Source organism: Balaenoptera ricei, chromosome 9, assembly GCF_028023285.1.
Source record: "Balaenoptera ricei isolate mBalRic1 chromosome 9, mBalRic1.hap2, whole genome shotgun sequence".
Taxonomy (NCBI): Eukaryota; Metazoa; Chordata; class Mammalia; order Artiodactyla; family Balaenopteridae; genus Balaenoptera; species Balaenoptera ricei.
Genome location: NC_082647.1, coordinates 17,581,892 through 17,607,617, shown reverse-complemented (window position 1 = coordinate 17,607,617; position 25,726 = coordinate 17,581,892). Strand labels below are relative to the sequence as shown.

The window sequence follows — 25,726 nt, the reverse complement described above, 5'->3', positions numbered from 1 at the left end:
CAAATACAACTAATGTTAACATTTTAGTGTTTCTATCTATATTCTCTTGTCCTAAATATGTATGTGTACGTATCTCTTTTAAAAATAAATGAGTAACCAACCGTAAGAGAAATAGAGTGACTCTGTATCAGACAAAATAAACTTTAAGAAATATTACTAGAGACAAAGAGGGACATTTCATAATAATAAAAGGCTTAATATTCAAAATTTAAAAATAAAGCCAAGAAAAGAATTCCATTGATAATAGCATCAAAAAGAATAAAACGTTAGGAATAAATTTAATGAACTCAAACCAGTTCTTCTAAAAAAGATAAACCAATTTTGTCAACGTGGAAAAGGATATTAAAAGAAAATGATTTTTTGATACTTGATGCAGTTATTGGAGAACTTAAGTATATCTGGCCTCACCCCTTTCCTGAGGAAACCATTTTCAGTCGTTATTAGTTCTGGTGGTTCTTTCCATGGCTCTAAGTACTATACTCATGCCACTATTTGAGTTGTTAACGTCAGAGGTCACCTTCTGACTCCCTGCTGGGTGGGGGCTGCTCTAGCAGGGAGCACACCCCTTCCCCACATCCTCCCAATGTCTCACACTTCAAATATCAGCTTCTGTGTCTTTGTAAATTTTTTTGTATTTAAAACCTGTGTTTCTTGTTCCATCAATTTTGACAGTATTTTATTCCTCTACTTTATAAGATACTTTCTCTACCTTCCCATTACTCCCTCTACCTCTTAAATTGCCAGCTTTTCTATTTTGTCAAGATTAACTTTTATATTCGGTTCTGTAAAAACTGTTTTGTTTATTGGTTGATTCTTTCCCCCTATAGTCACCATACTGTACATTATATCCCCAGGACTTACTTATCTTATAAATGGAAGTTTCTACCTTTTGACCACCTTTACCCATTCCTTGCCCCCCCCCCCCATCTGTTTTCTGTTACCTGTGAATTTTGAGACTCTTCATATAAGTGAGATAATACAGTATTTGTCTTTCTCTGTCTGATTTATCTCACTTAGCATAATGCCCTCAAGGTCATCCATGTTGTTGCAAATGGCAGGATTTTCTTCTTTTTTTAATAGCTGAGTAATAATCCATTGCATTATGTGTGCGTATGTGTGTGTGTGTGTATACACACCCACACACCCACTCCATTTTCTTTATCCATGCATCTGTTGATAGACACTTAGGTTATTTTCCTGTCTTAGCTACAGTAAATAATGCTGCAATGAACACAAGGTGTAGATATCTTTCTGAGTTAGGATTTTTGTTTCCTTCAGATAAACCCCCAGAAGTAAAATTGCTGGATCACATGGCAGTCCTATTTTTAAGTTCTTGAGGAACCTCCATACTGTCTTCCACAGAGACTGCACCAATTTACATCCCCTTCAATAGTGCACAAGGGTTCCTTTTATTCCACATCCTTGCCAACACTTATTATTTCTTGTATCTTTGATAGCAGCCATTCTAATAGGTAAGAGGTGACAATTCATTGTGATTTTGATTTGTATTTGCCTGATGATTAGTGATGTTGAGGAACCTTTTTATGTATCTGTTGGCCATCTGTATATCTTCTTTGTATAAATAAATGTCTATTCAGATCCTCTGCCCATTTTAAAATCAGATTTTTTTTTCTATTGAGTTATATGAATTCATTATATATTTTGGGTATTATCCCCTTATCAGATACATGATTTGCAAATATTTTTCTCCCATTCTATAGGTGGGCTTTTCATTTTGTTGATGGTTTCCTTTGCCTTTAGTGTCAAATTCAAAAACTCATCACCAAGACGAATGTCAAAGAGCTTACTATGTTTTTTTCTAGGCGTTCCATGGTTTCAGGTCTTATTTTAAAGTCTTTAATTCATTTTGAGTCGATTTTTGTGTATGGTGTAAGGTAGTGGTCCAGTTTCATTCTTTTGCATGTGCCTGTCCACTTTTCTCAACACCATTTCCCTACTGTATATTCTTGGCTGCTTTGTGGTAAATTAAGTGTGTGTGTGTGTGTGTGTGTGTGTGTGTGTGTATGGGTTTATTTCTGGGTTCTCTACTCTGTTCCATTGATCTATGTACCTGTTTTCATGTCAATACTGTTTTGATTCCTACATATTTGTAATATCGTTTGGAATCAGGAAATGTGATGCTGCTAGCTTTGTTCTCTTTTCTCAGGATCCCTTTGGCTATTCAGGATCTGCTGTGGTTCCATAAAAATTTTAGCATTGTTTAATCTAGTTCTGTGAAAAATGCCACTGGAATTTTGATGGAAACTGCATTAAAGCTTGCTTTGGGCAGTATGGACATTTTAACAATATTAATTCTGCCAATCCATGAGCACAGAATATCTTTCCATTTATTAGTGTCTTTAATGTATTTCATCAGTGTCGTACGGTTGTCAGCATAAGAGTCTTTTGCCTCCTTGGTTAAATTTCTTTCTAGGTATTTTATTCTTTTTGATGCAATTTTAAGTAGAATTTTAAAAAATTCTCTTCTAATTTGTTATTAGTGTATAGGAACACAACTGATTTTTGTATATGGATTTTGTATCCTGCAAGTTTACTGAATTAGTTGAACAGTTCTAACAGTTTTTTAGTGGAGTCTTGAGGGTTTTCTATGTGGAGTATCCTGTCATCTGCAAACAAACAGAGAACATTTTACTTCTTCCCTTCCAGCTTGGATGTCTTTTATTTCTTTTCTTGCCTAACTGCTCTGGCTAGGGATTTCCAGTACTATGTTAAGTAAGTGGTGAGAGTGGGCAACCTCATCTTGTTCATTATGTTAGAGGAAAAACTTTCAGTTTTTCACCGCTGATTATGATGTATAGCTTGTGGCCATAATATGGCCTTCATTATGCTGAGGCATGTTCCCTCTACACCCACTTTGTTGAGTGTTTTTATTATGAATGAACATTAAATTATGTCAAATGCTTTTTCTGCATCTACTGAGATGATCATATGATTTTTATCCTTCATTTTGTTATTGTGGTGTTCACACTGATTGATCTGCAGATGCTGAATCATCCTTGTGTCCCCAGAATAAATCCCAGTTGATCATGGAGTATGATCCTTTTAATGTAGTGCTGAATTTGGTTTGCTAACATTTTGTTGAGGACTTTTGCATCTATGTTCATCAGGGATACTGGTCTGCAATTTTCTTGTGGCATCCTTGTCTGGTTTTGGTATAGGGGTAATGCTGGCCTTGTAAAATGAGTTTGGAAGTGGTCCCATCTGTACTGATGTTTTCGGGAAGACTTTGAGAAGGATTGGTATTAATTCTTCATTAAATGTTGGGTAGAACTCACCAGTAAAGCGATCTGGTCCTGGATATTGATAGATTTTTACAGTTAAAATATATAAACAATGCTTAAATTACTTCTGGGTAAACACTGCTCACTGTGGCACCTAGCAGACAACTATGATCAGTTTTATTTCTATTGTTCCAATATCAAAACCCTGTGCAACTCTCCCAAGTGATAGAATCGGGAGATCCACACCCAAGTTTTCCCCAGTCCTGTTCATTCATTTACAAATAACAACTTTTGACCCTATTTGTTACGGTTTGGCTAAACTGCTATAACAAAGAGAGGCTAAAACACAATGTATTAAACTAAGTTAATTTATTTCTCCCTCATAAAACAGTCTACTGCTAAGTGTGCTCACCTCCACATGTGCTTCCAGCCTGCTGGATGTGGGGGTGAAAGTCCCCAGCAAGTGGCTTCACATTTTAGGTGATGATCTAGAAGTGGCACACATCATTTGTGCACATCCCATCAGCCCAAACTTAGACACAAAGTCACATCCACTGCAAGGCAAACTGAGATACAAGGACTAGCTAGGCTGCGATGTATGCACCCAGTTAAAACCTGGGGTTCCCCTTCTAAAAGAAAGAGTAAAAAATGGACACAGAAGGCAATTTATAGCCTAATCTCCTGAACATGCTTTAGAATATTATCTCCAAATTCTGTCTGTCTAGCCTACCTCTCCTTCCTGCACCCACTACTTCCACTCCACCCTCCTCCCCTTTACTTTCTCTCTGTTTAAATGCTGGATTCTCCATGGTTCTGGGCTTTGGCACTCTTCACCACTGGCTCAATATGCTTTTTGCCTGATCTCATCCATGTTATGATTTAAGTTCCAACCTTTATACTCATTTTTAACATCTACCCTGATCTTTAAACCCATATATATATAAACATATATACATGCCACTGAGACTTATCTACTTTAAGTCCCAGAAATACCACAAACTCTACGATTCCTAAAGTGAATCCATGATCTTTTCCTACAAACTTGTTTCTTTTCCTGGAGTATTCACTATCAATCATGGTAAGAACCACCTTCCAGGAACTGTGGAGACACTATGCAGTTCTTGTTTACTTCACATGTTATCAGTCACCAAATCTTTAGACCATAATGTTCCTAACATTTTCCACCTGTCCTTGCTACCACTACTTTCTTAGTTCAAGATTTTCATATGAAAATTCTAATGCAAGCTAGCCTCATCCACCAGAGGGCAGAGAGTAGAAGCAAGAAGAACTACAATTCTGCAGCCTGTAAAACGAAAACCACATTAAAAGAAAGACAGACAGACAAAATGAAAAGGCAGAGGACTATGTACCAGATGAAGGAACAAGATAAAACCCCAGAAAAAACAACTAAAAGAAGTGGAGATAGATGATAGGCAACCTTCCAGAAAAAGAATTCAGAATAATGGTAGTGAATATGATCCAGGACCTCGGAAAAAGAATGGAGGCAAAGATTGAGAAGATGCAAGAAATGTTTAACAAAGACTTAGAAGAATTAAAGAACAAACACCTAGAAGAACTAAAGAACAAAGAAACAGAGATGAACAATACAATAACTGAAATGAAAAATACACAGAAGGAATCAATAGCAGAATAACTGAGGCAGAAGAACGGATAAGTGACCTGGAAGACAGAATGGCGGAATTCACTGCCATGGAGCAGAATAAAGAAAAAATAGTGAAAAGAAATGAAGACAGCCTAAGAGACCTCTGGGACAACATTAAATGCACCAACATTCGCATTATAGGGGTCCCAGAAGGAGAAGAGAGAAAGGACCAGAGAAAATATCTGAAGAGATTATAGTTGAAAACTTCCCTAACATGGGAAAGGAAATAGCTACCCAAGTCTAGAAAGCACAGAGTCCCAGTCAGGATAAACCGAAGGAGAAACACACTGAGACACAGAGTAATCAAACTGACGAAAATTAAAGACAAAGAAAAATTATAAAAAGCAACAAGGGGAAAATGACAAATAACATACAAGGGAACACCCATAAGGTTAACAGCTGATTTCTCAGCAGAAACTCTACAAACCAGAAGGGAATGGCACGATATATTTAAAGTGATGAAAGGGAAGAACCTACAACCAAGATTACTCTACCCAGCAAGGATCTCATTCAGATTCGATGGAGAAATCAAAAGCTTTACAGACAAGCAAAAGCTAAGAGAATTCAGCACCACCAAACCAGCTCTACAACAAATGCTAAAGGAACTTCTCTAAGTGGGAAACACAAGAGAAGAAAAGGACCTACAAAAACAAACCCAAAACAATTAAGAAAATGGTAATAGCAACATACATATCAATAATTATCTTAAATGTGAATGGATTAAATGCTCCAACCAAAAGACAGGCTAGCTGAACGGATACAAAATCAAGACCCATATATATGCTGTCTACAAGAGACCCACTTCAGACCTAGGGACACATACAGACTGAAAGTGAGGGGATGGAAAAAGATATTCCATGCAAATGGAAATCGAAAGAAAGCTGGAGTAGCCAATACTCATATCAGATAAAATAGACTTTAAAATAATGTTACAAGAGACAAGGAAGGACACTACATAATGATCAAGGGATCAACCCAAGAAGAAGATGTAACAATTATAAATATATATGTACCCAACATAGGAGCACCTCAATACATAAGGCAAATGCTAACAGCTATAAAAGAGGAAATCGACAGCAACACAATAATAGTGGGGGACTTTAACACCTCACTTACACCAATGGACAGATCATCCAAACAGAAAATTATTAAGGAAACAGAAGCTTTAAGTGACACAATAGACCAGATAGATTTAATTGATATTTATAGGACATTCCATTTGAAAACAGCAGATTACACTTTCTTTTCAAGTGCACATGGAACATTCTCTAGGATAGATCACATCTTGGGGCACAAATCAAGCCTCGGAAAATTTAAGAAAATTGCAATCGTATCAAGCATCCTTTCTGACCACAATGCTATGAGACTGGAAAGCAATTACAGGAAAAAAAAACTGTAAAAAACACAAATACATGGAGGCTAAATGGTGCACTACTAAATAACCAAGAGATCACTGAAGAAATCAAAGAAGAAATAAAAAAATACATAGAAACAAATGACAACAAAAACACAACAACCCAAAACCTCTGGGACGCAGCAAAAGCAGTTCTAAGAAGGAAGTTTATAGCAATACAATCTCACCTCAAGAAACAAGAAAAATCTCAAACAATCTAACCCTACACCTAAAGCAACTAGAGAAAGAAGAACAAAGAAAACCCAGTCAGTACAAGGAAAGAAATCATAAAGATCAGAGCAGAAATAAATGAAATAGAAACGAAGACAACAATAGCAAAGATCAATAAAACTAAAAGCTGGTTCTTTGAAAGCTGGTTCTTTCTTGCCTCTGTGACCTTCTCACATTGCTGCTTCTGCTTGGAAAGGTACTCCAGTTCTGTGTTAGATTCTTGGACACTGAGTTGCTAAGATTCAACTCAAGTGTCAACTGCTTTTTGAAGTTATATTTGTGGTACCTAAAGTTGTAATGACATCCTTGTTTATAACACACTATGCCCTTGACTCCCAGGACCACACGTGACCTCTTCTTCCTTTAGATCTCTGCTGTTACATATAAACTCCTGTCACAGCAATCACAACACTTTGTGCACTTGTTTTACATTTTACTAAATATGGTGATAGCAGTAACCAAGTTTATCAGTCTCTCAAATCACAAGGCCTTGCACAGTGTCAATAACAGGCTATCAAATGATATTACAAAAATTAAATGTTTTTTAAAATTAATTGATATAGACAGGGACTGTACACATACAATAAAGGACGAGGTCAGGACTAGGCTCACCTGCTTATAGTTACAGCATGGTTCAGGCTGTGATAGTTTCCTGGAGGAAGAAAAGGTTGCTACAGCCAAGTTAAGTGGCCCAAGTAGAGAGACAGGCCATTTGTCATTCTAGGGAGTAAAAAAGCTTTAAGGCCTCACCAGTAATTTCTTCACTTTCAAAGGTTACAGTTTTAGACAATCAAGTATTATTTGATAGTAAGTTGCAGAATATGGGGAATGTTTAAAAAAATTCATCATACTATCTCTGCCCTTGAATAGAATAGTTTACAATGTAGCTAGAAAGATAAGCTATACTGGCATGAAACAAGAGTGTATCTTTATCTACTTCTTACTTCAGATAGCCCAATTCTGCTTTACACCACCAGTTTTGCGTGTGTGTGTTTTTTTTTAAATTACCACCAGTTCTTAATCTGGACAAATAGGCCAGAAAACTGGATTAGTAACATTTTAAGAATGAAACTGTTAAACTTGTACTGAGGTTATCTGACATTATCTTGACAAAAGGCTTTTGTGGCAAAGATGATGATTATAATTATACTAATCAATTGTTAGAACACTAAGCAACTTTGTTTCAATGCAAAATTTATCAAATCAATTAAAAAATTAGCATTTAGATACACACATGACATCTTGGTGGACATTTCTGTATATGTTGCTAGATACTGTTTCACAACCTTAGAATATAACCACTATCTCAGAAATAAAAATTTAGCAACCATGGTTTGGTATATTCAACTCACTTTTGGAAAGAAAGTGGGTTAGAATCAAGTACAAAAGGAATGCCTGAATAAATATATCTGATATTAAATGTCCCACAAGGACTCTTAAAATATAAAGGAACAAAGCAATTCTTTGTGCTCTCCCTTTAACCATTTGATTAACTCTTATTCAGTTGTTTCCGTGAAGCCCTTCTGGAATTTCCAGGACAGTTGGCTCCCCCTCTTCCTGTATGCCCCCTGGCACGTTGCTGATCATATACTTCAAGGTGTATATTGGGTTGGTCAAAAACTTCGTTCGGTTTTAAGTAAAAATAAAACACACATTTTTCATTTTCACCAAGAACTTTTTTGAATGGATTCATTAACCAAATGAACTTTTTGGCCAACCCAATACTACAGCTTGGCTCATCCAAAGTCTAGCACAACCCCCTTTTTTCTGTGCTTTCCTCTCCTATAGAGGCTGAAAAGGCACTGAATCCCCAGACTCCCTTAAAGCTACAGGTGGCCATCTGGCACAAAATTGGCGCCTCTCGTGGATAGCTTTCCTTTTCCAATAGAGCCTCAGGGAGGAGAGTGTCCTTAACTCTTTCCCTTCTCCCTGCCCAGAACAGACACAATGCCTGGAGGTTCCACAGTCATCCTGCAACCGTAAGGAGTGGGGAAGACGGGAGAAGAGAGTGCGGGGCGCTGAGGACAAGCGGAGCCAGCTGCTCAGCCCGGGACTGCGTACCTGCAGGCATTTCATTAAAAGCCACTTGTTTCTTTCCTAAGTTGAGATATAATTGACATAGACCATTATATTAGTTTTAGGTGTACAACATGATGATTTTGATACATGTATATATTGCAAAATTTACCACAATAAGGTTAGTTAACATCCATCACTGTAGAGTTACAAAGTTTTTTTCCTTATGTGAGAGCTTTTAAGCCTTCCTGTCTTCACAGCTTTCAGATATATAATACAGTACTAAGGATAGCTACCGTGCTGTTGTTGCATCCCCAGGACTGACTCACCTGATAATTCTAAGTCTCTACCTTTTGACCCCACACACCCTCCACCTACCCGCCTGCCTCTGGCAACCATCAATCTAATCTGTTCTCTGTATCTGAGTTTGTTTTGTTTTTGTTGTAGATTCCATATATAAGTGAGATCATACGGTATTTTTCTCTGACTTATTTCATTTAGTGTAATGCCTTCAAGGTCCATCCATGTTGTCACCTGGAGATTATCATACTAAGTGAAGTCAAAGACAAATTTATGGTTTCACTTTTATGTGGAATCTAAAAAATAGTACAAATGAACTTATTTACAAAACAGAAACAGACTCACAGACATAGAAAACAAACTTATGGTTACCAAAGGGGAAGGGTGAGGAGGGATAAATTGGGAGTATGGGATTAACAGATGCACCTACCATATATAAAATAGATAAATAACAAGGATGTATGTATAGCACAGGGAACTATATTCAATATCTTGTAAGGGAAAAGAATTTTAAAAAGTATATAGATATACACACACATATATATGTATAACCAGATCACTTTGCTGTACACCTGAAACTAACACAATATTGTAAATCAACTATACTTCAATTTAAAAAACTTGTGAATCACTATATTGTACACCTGTAACTTATATAATACTGTACATCAACTACACTTCAAAAAAAGAAAAAGCAGGTGGTGTGGTTCAAGGACATACTGAACCTGGCCACCCAATTTTACCACAAATTAGCTGTGTAACTTTAGGCAAGTTCCTTAACCTCTCTGTGCTACTTTCTACAAATAAAATGGTAAACCCAACATGATTTCGGCAGAAACTCCTGGATCAAAAATTCTCTTAATCTTTCTTAAAAATAAGAACTAATTATACAATGGAATATTATTCAGCCATGAAAAAGAAGAGCCACTTTCTTGTTTAAATCTCTGTAGTAGGAGTTTTTGTTAGTTGAACCCTACTTCTCTTACAGCACTTGTCATAGTCCTTAATTATCTGTTAACTGTGCTTCATTGGCTATGAAACCATAGGACCAGGTGTTAAATCTTGCTTTTCTAACTTCAGTGCCACGCTCCTCATCTGCACCCCCTCTGCCTCTCTAAACAACGTGCTAACCATGCAACAGGGAATGACATGTATTCTACATTTCTCTTCATTTTATTCCTCATTTGGAGACAGCGACTACAGTTCATTTTCAGTTGCATATATAATGGTCTTAGATTTGTTCTTATGTTACCCCTTGTGAAAATATGACTTTTTAACATCTCCACGGCAGTCATAGCTAGCTAGCAAAAATAGAAAGATCATTTCAAGGTTTCAGAGAGAAATTCATCATGGAAATATAGGGATGGGAGAAAGTATAAATGAGCCTTCAAATTACTTCTCTCTGAAGACATTCAGATAGTGAGCCAATATATTACCTGTGATGTGGTACATTGTAAGTTTTGGATGAAAAAGTTTGTTTATATTTGAAACAGTCATTTTCATAAAACTTGTTTTTCAGGGAACCCTCATTCTTGCAGCAAGTATTCCCTTTTCTGAGAAATACATCAAAGTTATCTGCGTCAATCCTAACTGGTCTTAGTATTTACTGAGCATTTATGATGAGCTCAGTATTGCCGCCAATGACTTGCATACAGTATCTCTTCTAACTACTTGGCTACACTGAGAGGCAGTGTAATGTAGTGGTTACAGAAACAAGCTCTAGAGCCAAAGTGATGGGGTTTGAATCCTAACTCTCCTCCTATCGAGCTGTGTGATCCTGGGAAAGCTTCCTAATGCCCTGGGCCTCAGTTTCCCCAATGGTAAAATGGGGGATAAAAATCGTACCTACTTCATAGGATTACTGTGATGATTAAGTGAATTAATATATGTAAAGCACTTAAATGACATTTCCTATGTATAAGTACTATTTTAACTTTGAGCTAATTTACCTGCTCATCAACTCTATGTGATAAGTACTGGCCCCATGTTGCAGAAGAGGATGCTTAGACTGAGATGATAAGGAATTTATTCAAAGCCACAAAGCTATTAGGAAGGAGAACTCAGAACCAAACTTGGGGGTGTGTGATGCCACAACACACAGTTTATGTCACCAACAGAAACTATCTAAAATAATGATGCACTCCAGTCTAAAAGAGCTAAACAGATAAAAAAAACAATGAGCTTACAATGGGCATACTTGTGGATGAGATTTGTGAGATATATCAAAACAGTGTAACAACTGGTTTCTTCAGTTATTTAGGGGGGTAAGTTTTCTAGCTGTATCAATTCTGCTAGTCCTTTTCTAACGCAGTTTCTTAAACTAAGGCAATTCAGAAAGGCATTGCTCAGTTCTTTGCAGGTCATCTGTCCTAAAATTTTTTTGAAACCAAACCTGCCCATGTTATATGGAACAGAACTCTAGGGATTCCAAGTAATCATAAAATGCGTGCTTGAGAATGTCTAAAACTGTTTAGATTTTACTGGGAGTGGAATAGTGAGTAATTTGAGTAAAAAAATGTTTCTACCTACCAGCACACCTACTTATTTAGGCTGAAAAGGGTTGACTTCTAAGCCCTTATATCTTACACACTTGATTCTCAATTCAAGCAGCAAAATCTGTACCGTAGATACTTCTTGAGGATTTGACAATGCTGGTATTTGAGAGGGGTATTCAAATTTTATTATTAACTGGCCGCTTGATTGTTTTTTAAAGAACTCTTTTTTAAAAAATTAATTAATTAATTAATTTAATTTTGGTTGTGTTGGGTCTTCGTTTCTGTGTGAGGGTTTTCTCTAGTTGCGGCAAGCGGGGGTCACTCTTCATTGCGGTGTGCGGGCCTTTCACTGTCACGGCCTCTCTTGTTGCGGAGCACAGGCTCCAGACGCGCAGGCTCAGTAGTTGTGGCTCACGGGCCTAGCTGCTCCGCGGCATGTGGGATCTTCCCAGACCAGGGCTCGAACCCGTGTCCCCTGCATTGGCAGGCAGATTCTCAACCACTGCGCCACCAGGGAAGCCCAGGCTGCTTGATTTTTTAAAATACAGCACAGAAAATACATTGGGCAAAATCATCAATGTTATCAGATAAGGTGGTTTTCTGTATTTTCTTTTTTTTTTTTTTTTTTTTTTTTTAAATTAACAGGGGCAGGGATGCTATTTTTTTTATATTTATTTATTTATTTTTGGCTGTGTTGGGTCTTCGTTTCTGTGCGAGGGCTTTCTCTAGTTGCAGCGACCGGGGGCCACTCTTCATCACGGTGCGCGGGCCTCTCACTATCGCGGCCTCTCTTGTTGCGGAGCACAGGCTCCGGACGCGCAGGCTCAGTAGTTTTGGCTCACGGGCCCAGTTGCTCCGCGGCATGTGGGATCTTCCCAGACCAGGGCTCGAACCCATGTCCCCTGCATTGGCAGGCAGATTCTCAACCACTGTACCACCAGGGAAGCCCTGTATTTTCTTAACGGACTGATTTTTAGTACTTTTTATTCTCTACAGCAATTGTACATAAGACGTTAATCATTTTGACTTTCTTTTTATAAAAGGAAGGTTGTTGAGTAAATCTTTGTTTCTCACTCATTTATCCCACACAATGAATGTACAGAGTGGTCTGAAACAGCTGTGCGTCACTAACATCAGAGTTGCACAAGCATCAGTGGTTACATATTTCCGTCGTAAGGTTACAGCAGATATCCTAAGGAGGTAAATTCTTTGACACAGTATGAAGCAGAGAAATGATGGAAAACAAAAAAACAAAGTTTCTTTTGGACTTTTCTCTCTCAGATATAGCTTAGTATATCACTAACCACAAATGGGTTTATAATAACAAATGGGTTTATAATAAAAAGTATATTGTCAGTTTGTTTCTGTAATCTAAGAATAAAACAGTAATTATAAAATGTTTTAAAAACTTTCATTAAATTTTCAGTTCATGAGATTTGTGATTCTCATGCTGGGGTAATTTTTCTATTTATTTGTTTAAAAGAATTCTTGTTTTAATAGGCGGTTGACTGGTCATTTTTAATAGCAATATATAGTATATAAGGGACAGAGTATAAAATGCACTAGAGTAAATGACTGAAAGCTTACCTGTCTAAATTCTAAACGATAGCAAACTTAAAGGTTAACTTGTATTATCTTTTAAAGATGTTAAGTATTTCCCCTTTCCCCACAATATCCTTTAGTGGATTATTTAGAAACAGTTTTCCTTAGAAAATAAGGATACTTGACTTCTTAAAAGCCTATATTATCAAAGGAATTACATAGATTTAAAGAATTTTAATAAATATTATAGAAATTTAGTATATATTAAATACTATATACTATACTGTTAAAGGAAATGTCTAACATGATAGTGTATTAATGCTACAGGTAAACTATTCTCTTAGAGAATTGTTTCTTTAACTACACAGAAACTAGATGATGTCAAATTATATGTAACTGTGAAAAATAAATGAATTTTGGACTTACGAACATCCATTGGCTGTAATATTATAGCTCAAGAGTACCACTTCAAGATTAACTCTCTTCTAAATAATGTGTTCATGCAACGCTGCTATTATTCGGGCATTTGAGATTCTAATCAGGAAGATCAGTTCAGTAATATTTTTATATATCTTTTAAATATCTCTTTTATTCCAAAAATTTCCTGTTAAGATTTTTTTAGGGCAAAGAAGGAGGAACCTTATTCAACTGTGAGATAATTATGATTCAAAATGACAGGTGCTTACACAGTCTGACTGTTTTTGCTTTCATAACATCAGGCTGAAGTCTGTTAGGCTTGGCCTTTTTAATGACTGCTGTGCAGCTGCCACTTCTTCTGTTTCATACTCTCACTTGGGCTTCTTACTCCCTGGGACCACTCAATTCCCCAGGATGCTTCTCGAGCCTGCATTTTTTACCTGCTTCATCAGTTTCCTTTCACCAGTTTTACTGATGTTTCTCATGTACTCTGGATTTGGTGAGAATACCAGCAGCTTTGTTCATTTCCCTTGCTTCTTGTTATTATTTAACAGTTCTATAGTTTTAGCTTAATTAACTAATTAATCTATTTATTGGCTGCATTGGGGCTTCATTGCTGCGCGTGAGCTTTTCTCTAGTTGCGGCGAGCGGGTGCTACTCTGTTGCAGTGTGCGGGCTTCTCATTGTGGTGGTTTCTCTTGTTGCAGAGCATGGGCTTCAGTAGTTGTGGCATGCGGGCTTCAGTAGTTGTGGCTCGCGGGCTCTAGAGCGCAGGCTCAGTAGTTGTGGCGCACGGGCTTAGTTGCTCTGCGGCATGTGGGATCCTTCCGGACCAGGGCTTGAACCCGTATCCCTTGCATTGGCAGGTGGATTCTTAACTACTGCGCCACCAGGGAAGCCTGTTTTAGCTTATTTTAAACGTTGTTTGTTTTGTATTTCAATATTTGTTTAGATTTATTCACATACTGACTTCTTGCTTACCTCCTTCTTGCATCTCAGTCTGCACCTCTGGGTCTCATTTGTTTCTTCCTGAAAGCACATCCAACTCTTCACTCGTCTGTTGCTCAAGTGTACTGACCACTTCTGGGCTTCAAGCTGCCTTGGATCAACTCCTACCTTTCGCAACAGTCCTCTCTTGCTCGTGTTTGGGAACGTTTTCTTCTTCAACTTCATCCCACCTGCTTTCTGTCTCTCAAGGCTTCATTATAATTTCTTGTCTAACGAACTCTGCCGCCTTATGGTCTAAAACAGATGTTGATTCATTCATTTTAAAAACATCTTTTCTGTCATCAGAGGGCAAAAAGGGGATACCATGGCATGTGCTCAGACCTCAATCTTCAAGTGGAAGTCCCACAAGTGTTGTTCGCTACATTTTTTTCATTCACGAATGTATCAATTAAAAATCAGGCCAAATATCTTTTACCTGCAGAAATATAATCATTTCTCATAGCTGTCCCTGACAACAAGTCTGAAAGCCACTCTCAAGTAGTAGAAAGAACATGGGTTTTTGAGTCTTATAACTTGGAGCAAATCTTGATTTCATTATATTCTGTTAAGACTTCAGGTAGTTATTTAACCTCCTCAAGACAGATGGTCACCTCATCCATTAAATGGAGATGATTATACTTATTGTATTTGGAGATTATATAAACAAAGATTATATTAGATTTCCCACAGGTGTTACTTTCCTCTTTTGCTATATGGACAACAAAGAATTAAATGTTTTAAATTTTTACTTGTGTCATAAACTTCATCTTCCATTGCATTAAAATTTTAAAAAAAAGTCCAGTAAGTGATACAGCATATAGCATAGTTTGATTTTATACATTCTACCATTCTTTTGTTTTCTATTAGTTGTGATCATACTGAGTTTTAAAATTTATTATTTTGGCTTTTTTCCTATGCTAATGATATACCAGTGGAATAATGCAGTCGACCCTTGAACAGCGTGGGGGCGGGTTAAGGGCGCTGACCCTCTGTGCAGTTGAAAATCCACTTGTAACTTATAGTCGGCCTTTCATATCTGCAGTTCCTCCACATTTGTGGATTCAACCAACCATGCATCGTGCAGTATACGCAGCATTTACTACTGAATAAAATCTGTGTGTAAGTGGACTGGTTCAATACAAACCTTTGTTGTTCACGGATCAGTTGTATATTAGAGATGTCAACGAATCTGGAAAACTTCTAAACTACATACTTTTAAAATGAATTAATAGTAATTGATAAAGATTCTACTTTTGATAAAAGACAGAATAAACCAGATTTCATAATACAAACATTGACTGCACTTTAAAAAAGTGCACTGGAATAGCCTTATTTTAGCAATTAAGGATTTTTTAAAGAGCACAATTTCCCCCCTCAAAAATTTGGTTAACAGAACTACAGGGTACACATTAAAGGAGCTTATGCAAAAATAAAATCGAAGGAATTAATTTTGAAAAAAGAACTAAATTTTATGTTGCTTTCAAAAAGGTTAAAAAAAAAACTTTCATCTAAAATAAATAACAGCTCTACATGGTTACAAATGATCTGCCATCAATATAGCCATCTCTGAATGTCACTTGTTTAGCTACAAAAATTAAGGATCAGACACAAATGAAAGAATATTATGGGCACAAGTAAAATTTAAAAACTACTTAAAAGTCAGGAAACTCAACTTATAAGCAGTAATTCAGCAACACAGCACATATTTATAAAGACCCTTCTGGGATAACATATCAGGGGCCTAATGTACATTCAACTCAAGCCAGCTTTTCAGGAACTTATTTAATGTAGAAGATCCTTTCTTTAACAATGGAATCTTATAGCCACAAGGTCTCGGTGACCTAGAGCATCATGTTTTGGGAGTAAGAAATATGGAACAATGGTTTTGGCTCTCTCTATCATAAAAATAATTACATCTTGTTTTGTTTGTCCTAGGAGGAAAGAGACGCTTATCAGAAAGAAATACCGTTCTGATCTATAGTCTGAGTTCTGGCTAGGAGGGAGGAGCTTGCTGAGGGGCATCTCACTTAGTAAATGACCAGAGCCCTAAGCTAAAAAGGATCCCATGGAGGTTTTTATTTTCAGAGAAGAAAACCCTTGGCTAGATAGAAAACGTCAGGGAAAGAGGGAGAAAGAAGGGGAAGGAAGGAGCCATCCATTTCTTGTTTGTTTTTATTCTGACTTATGAATTTATTAATTTGTAACTGAGATATAGCTGACATATAATACTATTAGTTTAAGGTATACAACATAATGATTTGATATGTTTATATACTGTGAAATGATTACCACAATAAGTTTAATTAATATCACCTCACATAGTTTCAAATTTTTTTTCCTTCAATGAGAACTTTAAAGATCTACCCTCTTAGCAACTTTCAAATATATCAGTAATACAGTATTAACTGTTTCTTTTGCTCTACACTTAGCAGATAGATTGAGGCCAGGGGAATTAAGTCAACACTGAGGAAGACAGCTGAGAAATATACAAAAAGAAATCAGATGCTGGTCACGTGGCCTATGCCAATGGACAAGCTGTGCCTCGGCCGTAGACCTATGTGAGTCAACACGATCTCTTTAATGCTTAAGCCTGTCTGAGCTGGGTTTAGTTACTTGCAATACAGAGTCCTAACCAATAAAATATTGAAATTATAAAAATTTTTCATGAAATGTAAATTAATATCTGTAGCCTGCGACAACCAGTTTTTAACATAGTATGCAAAGATATTCCCCCAGGGATGAAATTATCCAGTAGTTTTCAAAGGTACTTTTTAATCTTTTCATGGGTGTTGGGGAGGAATAGACAGTAAGGAGAAAGACAGTGGCTGGAAATCTTTGTGAGTACATCCTTACCACAGATTCTGGATCCATTACAGTGGCAAAGAAAAATATCCCCCTTTATTTTGGCTTTTCATATCAGTATGGTGTATAATATGGAAAAACTCCTGTTGCTACATGCCAGAACTTCCCAACCCCTCCCCCTCCCCAAACTTTCAAAACCCACCACCACCACACATTTAAAGGAATCCGGTAGTTGTGTTTAACATGAAGGTATGGGTAAAACCCCTAGTTTTAGAGGACCTGAATTAACTGCTTTCAGACAGTATCTTTGAAAAGTTGTCAATAAAGTGTTGAGACAAATGTGCTACTTTCTTTCTCAATGTTCTCCAAATCTTACTGAAGTTGAATCTATGAAGCATAAAATCCTCTTTCGTCTTCGAAGTAATAAAAGCTACTATTTATTGAGTACTTATTATGTGTCAGATACTGTGGCAAAACGCTTCATATACATTTACTCATTTAATTTCTAATTCTTTCTTGCTTCTTTTAGCAGGGCTTATTTTTAAAATTCCAAATGAAATGTTATCAACAGCACTTTCCAGAGTATGGCCATGAGATGATAACCTTGGGATTGATACTGGTGCCTTATTTTATGAAGATTTCTTGTCTTCCAAGATTTGCAGGTCCCATCTCATACACCTAGAATGGCTGCAACTGATTGGTTAATTTCTGAGGCTGGACATTGAACTTCATCTAAGAGCTTGTAATAGCAAAGGCAAAACATTGGAAAACTCCAAATTTACCATGATCTCAATCACATCAAGAAACCAGATGACTTGGAAAGCCCTTACAGCAATCTGCCTCTAATAATCTTGCTCAGTACGTACTACAGAAAATGAAGTTTATACAAATTTCAAACCAGCGTTACTCAAAGCGTGGTATGTGAATATGGTACCAGTCTGCAAACTGTTACTAGCATGGGACAGCATTTTCTATATTACTAATTATTAACTACAATGCCTAGATTGGCTAACTTTTTTTAAATAGCAAGATATTCTTGATGAAGGAGACTGTGTTGACTTATATTCTAGCCCAACCTCTTTACCCACCATGAACTGGTTAACAAACAGCTTGTGGACCAGCTGTTTTGAGCAACATTGCTCTAGACCTCAATTTTGGTATTACCTCTAGTTTTTCTGTCCCTGATGCCACACAAAATTTAAGTAAATTAACAACCAAATACTTAGCTTAAACAGTTACATAGTAATGGAAAAAGCAATAAAAATCAGCAATTGACCTCACCTTTGACAGAAGCAATTTCACACAGGAAACATGACCTTCATAGACGGCAGACAGAAGAGGTGTAATATGATGTTTATCTGGAGCCTATGAAATAATAGAGAGATAGATCACCTCATCCATTTTTCATTTATTCCTTCTTTCTAGATCTAATTAGGGAATACTCATAAATATTTCAAAATCAATGTTTACCCATTTTTAGCCTCTTAGGAGCTGCTAGAGGCCTGAGGCCACAAGAAGTTTCTCATTGGGAGTCAGCCTAGTGAAACAGATGGAGCAGGGCTTTGACCCCATCTCAAATCTGGGCTCTGCCACTTACTGCATGACTAATTACTTAACCTCTCTGAGCCTCAACTCCGCATTACTGTAGACGTGCCAATGAGGTGCAGGAAGGGAATCTCGAGAGGGGTGGAACATAGCCAATGAAGAGGTAAAAGATTGCCACAATTGGGCCACGTGACATGGTATTCCCTGAGATGTGAAAAGTTCATCTCACTTGCTGTCATGGTTACTTAAACATTTTTCTAAAACTCTGAAATGCAGTAGCTACAAAAGGCAAGAGTCAAGAGATGACTGCTGTCTGACTTTTGTCCAAAAATCCAGTTTAGATTTCTCATACGACTGCAGAGTCCTATGCTCCATTGGGTGATAGCTATTTGCCACCTACAGATAGTGCTAACTCTCATATTGCTTTAGAACTTGAAAAGGAAACATCTACCCCCCAGTTTTATCAGTTAAAAAAAAAAATCAATTTGTTCTGCTTATTAAAAAAAAAAATCACAACTATGTATTTCTAAGTTACAGAAATTTGGTATAATTTCAGACTATATTCTTACTTCATATGAGGTTTCCACCAGTAACTATTTTACAAATCTACAGAAAACAATTACCCAAAAGCATACAACAAGAATTTTTTCTAGAATGACAATGTTTTTTACATACATTAATATCTGCTCCTTTCAGCAGCAGAAATTCCAGGATTTCAAGCTGCCCACAATCTGCTGCATAATGAAGAGGCTTCCTTCCACCATCTAGTGTCCGGTTGACATCTTCTCCCTTATAAAAGAAGCCAAATGAAAACAATATTCATAAGGATGGTAGACTGAAGAAGGGAAATGAGGCACCTGCTATTTTTACTTTCTTAAAGCTGCAAGGGTTTCATGAAAGAATTACATTTCTTGCAAAGTGAAATAAGTAACCAAGAACTTTAAATTCTGCACAAATAGCACACAGCATGACAGCAATTCAAATCATGATTAGTCAAGCTGAAAACAATAAAAAAATGCTAAATGTAATGAAATCTATTATTGTGCTCTATTTCTAAGGAGTTCAATCAGCACGATGTCAAGATGTGGCCACCAAAGACTGATGAGCTCAAATACTTAGATTTTACACAGATCATATGACATGTATTTTAATACTTCAGAGAAAGCATCACTACTTTGATGGAGGCAGACATCATCATCACAAGGTAATGAGTATTAGCATTAAGAATTCATTTCATTCATTCAGCATTTAAGCACTACTGTATGGCCGGCTCTCTGCACAGAGGGGACAATAGTGAGCAAAATCAGAAACGGCTGCTGACGGCATGGAGCTTACCATCCAGTGTGGGAGGCAGATTTTAATCAAATAATCACATGACTAAACATAATGGAGATAACAATACCTACATCTAATGGAGTTGTGGTGAGGGTTAAACTAGATGATCCATGTAGAGCACTTAAGATATTATAGCTAATATTAATAGAAATATGATTAGCTATTATTATGTTATCTATGTACATATAAGATATACTCAAATACTGAATGAAATCCATTACTCAGTCTTTTTAATGTTAAGGGTCACTATAAAGATAATGCATCAGTTTTTCAAACAATGAAGTTATTAAATTCAAACAATTTGAAATCTTTAAATATATAGAGGTATTTTTTTTTCCGTTAAGGAAAATGTTTAACTCCAGGGTTTTATATCCTTCAGTAAGTATCAGAGTGAGCTTTATCATCTTACTTATTATTCAAGGGCTGGTACTTAAAAAAAGAGCATTCCAAGAGGTGAGATCACCTGCCTGTCACAACAATCAGTGGAGGCATCAGAGCTTTAAGTCAGGAAACGAAATTACACAGAGTGTTCCCGAGTTCCAGGCCAGATGTATATTTCAAATATATTGTCTCTGTGGAGGATCGAGAATTTCATCAAAAATAATTGTCCTCTTTTGAATTACTCAATGATAAAACAACCCTTTTCTGTTAAGAGTACTTGAGTAATTCACAGCAGTAACTTCTAATGGGTTGTTTATTCAAGTCAACATGTGATATTTACAGTAAAATAGGGCCTCTTATAAAGTATATGAATATAGAAGGAAGGTGTATAACATGCTTAAGATCAACGAAGGCTGGGTTAGAGCTCCAATTCTACCAGTCAGTTGTAGGACCTTAGACTAGTTACCTTCTAAATCTTTGTTTTCTTATCTGTAAAATGGGACTAAAAATAAACCTCACTGGGTTTTAGTGTATCATCAAATGAGATAATCCATGTAAAGTATCTAACACAGTACCTCACAGGGTAATATGTTTAATAGAGGTTAAGTATTATTGTTGTGGATTCCTAATGTTGGTTTATACTGGTTCTAAAAGATTATCCAACATTAGGTTAATGCAGCTTTCTGCATAATGGTTGAAATACAAAGATATGATTTATTATAATATACTTTATATTCAGAAACAAATTGAAACGTAAGGGAGACTTGGTGTACCACCTTAGTCTTTATTCACAACCGCAGAAATGTGAGGCTTTGAGGCAAAGAGGTACTGCTTCAAATGATGTGGATAAAACTAGTTTTCCTTTCATTATTATTTCCTTTCCATTAGTTACATTAACTGGAGAGGATTAACTGGATAGGTCTTTTCAGTGAAACAAAGTAAAGAAATAACTGCAGCAAGTATTCAATAAGATAGCTTTGTCAAAAAGATATTCTCCTGAGTCAAAATATGCAATATCTTCCTTCCTTACTTAGTACAAGATGCAAAATGCATATGAAAAGGAAATATTGTGAGTTTAAACTTTCTCCTTTATCCCTGCAGACGCTGCCTTACAATTCTTATTTTAGCAGACAAAAATGATAATACTGGAAAGGCTTTGTGTGAATGACAGGAAAGAAAGAATTTTCTTCTGCAGGCCTTTGCAAAAGCAGTACTTACTGAGAAATTTATAGTACTAAATGCCTGTATTGGAAAAGTAGAAAGGTCTCAAATTAACAATCTTTGTACTTCTACCTTAAGAAACTAGGGGGAGAAATGACATATGGAAATCTCTGTACCTTGCTCAGTTTTGCTGTGAACCTAAAAAATGCTCTAAAAAATAAAGTCTATTAAAAAATTAAATTCAAAATAAGCAGAAATCAATGAAATGAAAACAGAAAAATAACAGAAATCAAAAGCTGATTCTCTGAGATCAATACAACTGATAAATCTCTAGCCAGAAAGATCAGAAAAAAAATGAAGACAGAAAGTGCTAATATCAGACTTAACAGACTATCTTCCCACAAGGAAACTCCCATGCCCCAGATGGCTACACTGGTAAGTTTTTACCAAACATTTACGAAAAAAAGAGTAATACCAATTCTACATACTCTTCCAGAAAACAGAAAGCACCCAAACTCATTCTATGGGGTGACCATTACTCTGATTCTAAAACGAGACAAAGACTTACAAGAAAAGAACACCACAGGCTAATGTCCCTCACGAACACCAATTCTAAACAAAATTTGAGCAAACTGAATCCAACAATATATAAAAAGTATAACAGACCATGACCAAGTAGTGTTTACCCCAGGAATACAAGGTTGGTTGAATATTTGAAAAAGTCAGTCAACATAATTCATTATTTTAACATCTATACAAAGAAAAATCATATAATCATCTCAAAAAGTATCTGACAAAATCCAACATCCTTTACTGATAAAAACTCAGTAAACTAGGAAAAGAAGGGCATTTCCCTGGCCTAATAAGGGGCTTCTACAAAAAAGGTACAATTAACATCATACTTAATTTGTGACAGATTGAATGCTCTTCTCCTAAAATCAGGAATGAGACAAGATGTCTGTTCCTACCTTCTATTCCACACTGTACTGGAAGTTCTAACCAGTGCAACTAGGGAACAAACAAACAAACCCCATCTCTTTTGAAAAGGAAGCAGTATAATTGTCTTTATTTGCAGATGGTGTGACTGTCTATGTAGAAAGTCCAATGGAATCTACCAAAAAGCTATTAGAACTAATAAGTAATTTTAGCAATGCTGAAGGACAAGAGATCAATATACCAAATCAACTGCATTTTTATATAGCACTAGCAATTAATAATTACAAATCAAAACTAAAACCAATATTATTTACAATAGCATACAAATTTATGAAATAATAAGTCTAACAAAAAATGTACAATATCTATATACTGAAAACTACCAAACGCTGTTGAGAGAAATTAGAGGATCTAAATAAATAAATGGAGAGTTACACAGCATGTTCACGGGTTGGGAGACTCAATACTGTAAAGATGCCAATTTTCCACAGACTGATGTATAGATTCAATGCAATACCAGTTAAAACCTTAGCAGGCTTTTTAAAAAGAAATTGACAAACTGACCCTAAATTCATATGGAAATACAAACAATCTATAACAACCAAAACAACTTTGAAAAGAAAGAACAATTTGGAGGGCTAACACTACCTGATTTCAAGAATTATTAAAAACTGCAGTAATCAAGAAAGCATGGTATTGGCATAAAATTATAAAATATGCAAACATATATACTGATAGAAAGCAGATTAGTGGTTGCTTATTTGGGGGTAACAGAAGGGAGGGACTACGAAGGGGCACTTGAGGGTAATGAAATCTACCAGTCATTATCTTGACTGTGGTGATGGTTTCATGATTGTATACGTGTCAAAACTTATCAAATTGCACTCTTTAAGTATCTGCAGTTTCCTGCATTTCAATTACACCTCAGTAACATAGATTTTCCTAAATCAAGTCTCTGTGGCTCTAATTCTTGTAAAATGAGATGCTAACAAATCAATATTTGAAGAAGAATAGGGGTAGGAATGACTAACAGTCCCTTCATGGGAGACTTAAAGAGCAAAAGCTATTTGAGGTCAGGTTCCTTCATTGTTAGTGCTGAATGAAAAGCTCCTGACCTCTGTAACTCAACAAACTACATGGAACAAGAAGTTTTAAAGTGGGATAAGAGCAGATCGATATGACTCCTACTAGCTGGGTGGGCTTCAGAGATCAAAACAATTGTCTGGATCGCTGAAAAAAACCTCTTACTCGGCACCCCCAACTTCCAGCCCCATTATGCCTACTCCATCCTTTACTCTGCGGCTACAGGAATCTTGCTAAACACACAATGTGGTCACATTATTTCCCTTTTAAAAGTACTCTGATGACCACCCATTGCTCCTAGAGAATAGGTCTAAACAACTAAACACAGTTTACAAGACTTGGAGTGATCTATGTCCAGTGATTACCTTTCCAGCTTCCATTCTCACAAGCATTCCTCCCCACTGTCCTTTGTTCAGTTAATTCCTACTAATTCTTTAGAATCAAGCTATAATCAAACTTCTTCCGGAAAGTCATCTTTTAACTACTGCAACTTTGAGTCATACTACCTTCACAGGGGTACCCAAAGCACCTTGTATTTCCCTGTCACATTCTACTTAATCTGCCTCTGTCTGTATCCTCTGTGAACACAGGTCAGGTATCATGTCACTATTATTTACTTTTGCAGCTCCAGTGCCTAGTATACTTTTTGACACATACTAAATTTTACATAATAGACGCTTTCAGACTGAACAAATGGTGAAATTGCTCAAGCAACAGACTTGGAAGTAAGTCATCTTCTATTTCAAAGCAAATACTGATAATGCATTAGTTATCCAGTAACAGCAGCAGTTACTTGAGATCAGTGGTATGTTTACGGATGTAGGGGTTTGAATGACAATTTCACCAGCTTTCCAGCAGTCTGGATAGGTGGTAACTTCAGTAGTGGTGGTGAAATAGGGAAGGAAGATAGTGCTCTATCTAGTTCATTTCTCCTCACCCTTGGCATTAGTGAGTTACATCAGAAGAGAGGACGTTGGACACCTATTCTGTAATCTTCATTCTAACTTCATGAAACATTACCAGCTACAGAGAAAAATTTAACCCTAATTTTGTCTCCCAGATTCTGGGGATAGAAGAGAGAGATGCACAATTTCAACAGGTCCCTTAGCATTACCTGGCAATCTTACCATGTTCCTTTTTATCTTGCTTTTCTACCTTCCACAGCTACTATTTTAAATCTCTTTCATTTTTCATAAGCCTCCTGCTTCCTTTTCATTCTCAGCAGATAACCTCATATCCTTCTTCAAACAGAAAACTGTCTTGGGACGTGAACTTCCTCCCGAGCTTCTCTCTACCACACCTTCCTGCAACTGACAAATCCTTTCCTATCGAAAGCCAATCCCTCACCTAAGTTTTGGATATCATCCTTTCTTGTTTTCTTAAACTTATTTCTTTATTTATCCCTTTTCTTGCCTGTGTTTTCAACCTCTCCTGCTGTACTGGCTCCTTCTCATCAGAATATGCCATTCGCAACTCTTCGGCTAAAAACGCAAACAGCAACACAAAAACCTATCCTTAGACCTGATATTCACCTTTTAGTTACTATTCTCTTTCCTCCCTTTCATGGTTGAACTTGCCAAAAGCATTGTCTACATTTGCTATCTCCAGTTCCTCACTTGTTGTAATCTGGCTTCCACCCTCAATACTATACCACAGCCATTTTTGCTGAGGTCAAAGACCTCCACGTTGCGAAATGCAAAGGTTATCTCTTAGTCCTCACCTTAACTGACCTCCCAGCAGTGGCAAAGTTGATCACTCCTTCCTTTTTTAAACACTCTCTCTTCCCTTGACTGCAGGGACACCACATTATTGTAGTTTTCCTCCTACTCTCTGACTATTCCTTCGTTGTTTCCTCTTCTGACTTGTCCACTTCTACTAGATGTTTAAAACAAATTTTTGAGATCCTGGTTTTGAATTCAGATTATCATCATATATTTATAATTCAAACAGTTGCTAAAAATGGGTTAGCCTTATAGTCTTGTAATAGTATCTTTATAGGAATACCTTGATTACAGAATTTGGGGGGATTTCCTTAGTGACAAAGTTTATGTGTTTTTAAAGACATCATCATGCAGTAATATCACGTGTCACAGAGCTGGGCAGCAATAAATTCTCACCATGATATGGGTGTAAATAACCAGGCAGGTGACAAATAACTCTGCACACAGCTTCCATTTGCTATATACAGTTCAAGTAA

The 25,726-nt window shown here is 36.6% G+C and overlaps 1 protein-coding gene across 1 annotated transcript in view; it reads right to left on the bottom strand.

The window, feature by feature from the left end:
- Window positions 1–25,726, bottom strand: part of MTPN (myotrophin) — a 62,472-nt gene that overhangs the window by 5,629 nt on the left and 31,117 nt on the right. The window contains exons 2-3 of the mRNA XM_059933297.1: window positions 19,309–19,422; window positions 18,370–18,453 (exon numbers count right to left, since the gene is read on the bottom strand). Of these exons, the coding sequence (XP_059789280.1) occupies window positions 18,370–18,453; window positions 19,309–19,422 (198 nt within the window). The remainder of the gene's footprint in view (window positions 1–18,369; window positions 18,454–19,308; window positions 19,423–25,726) is intronic.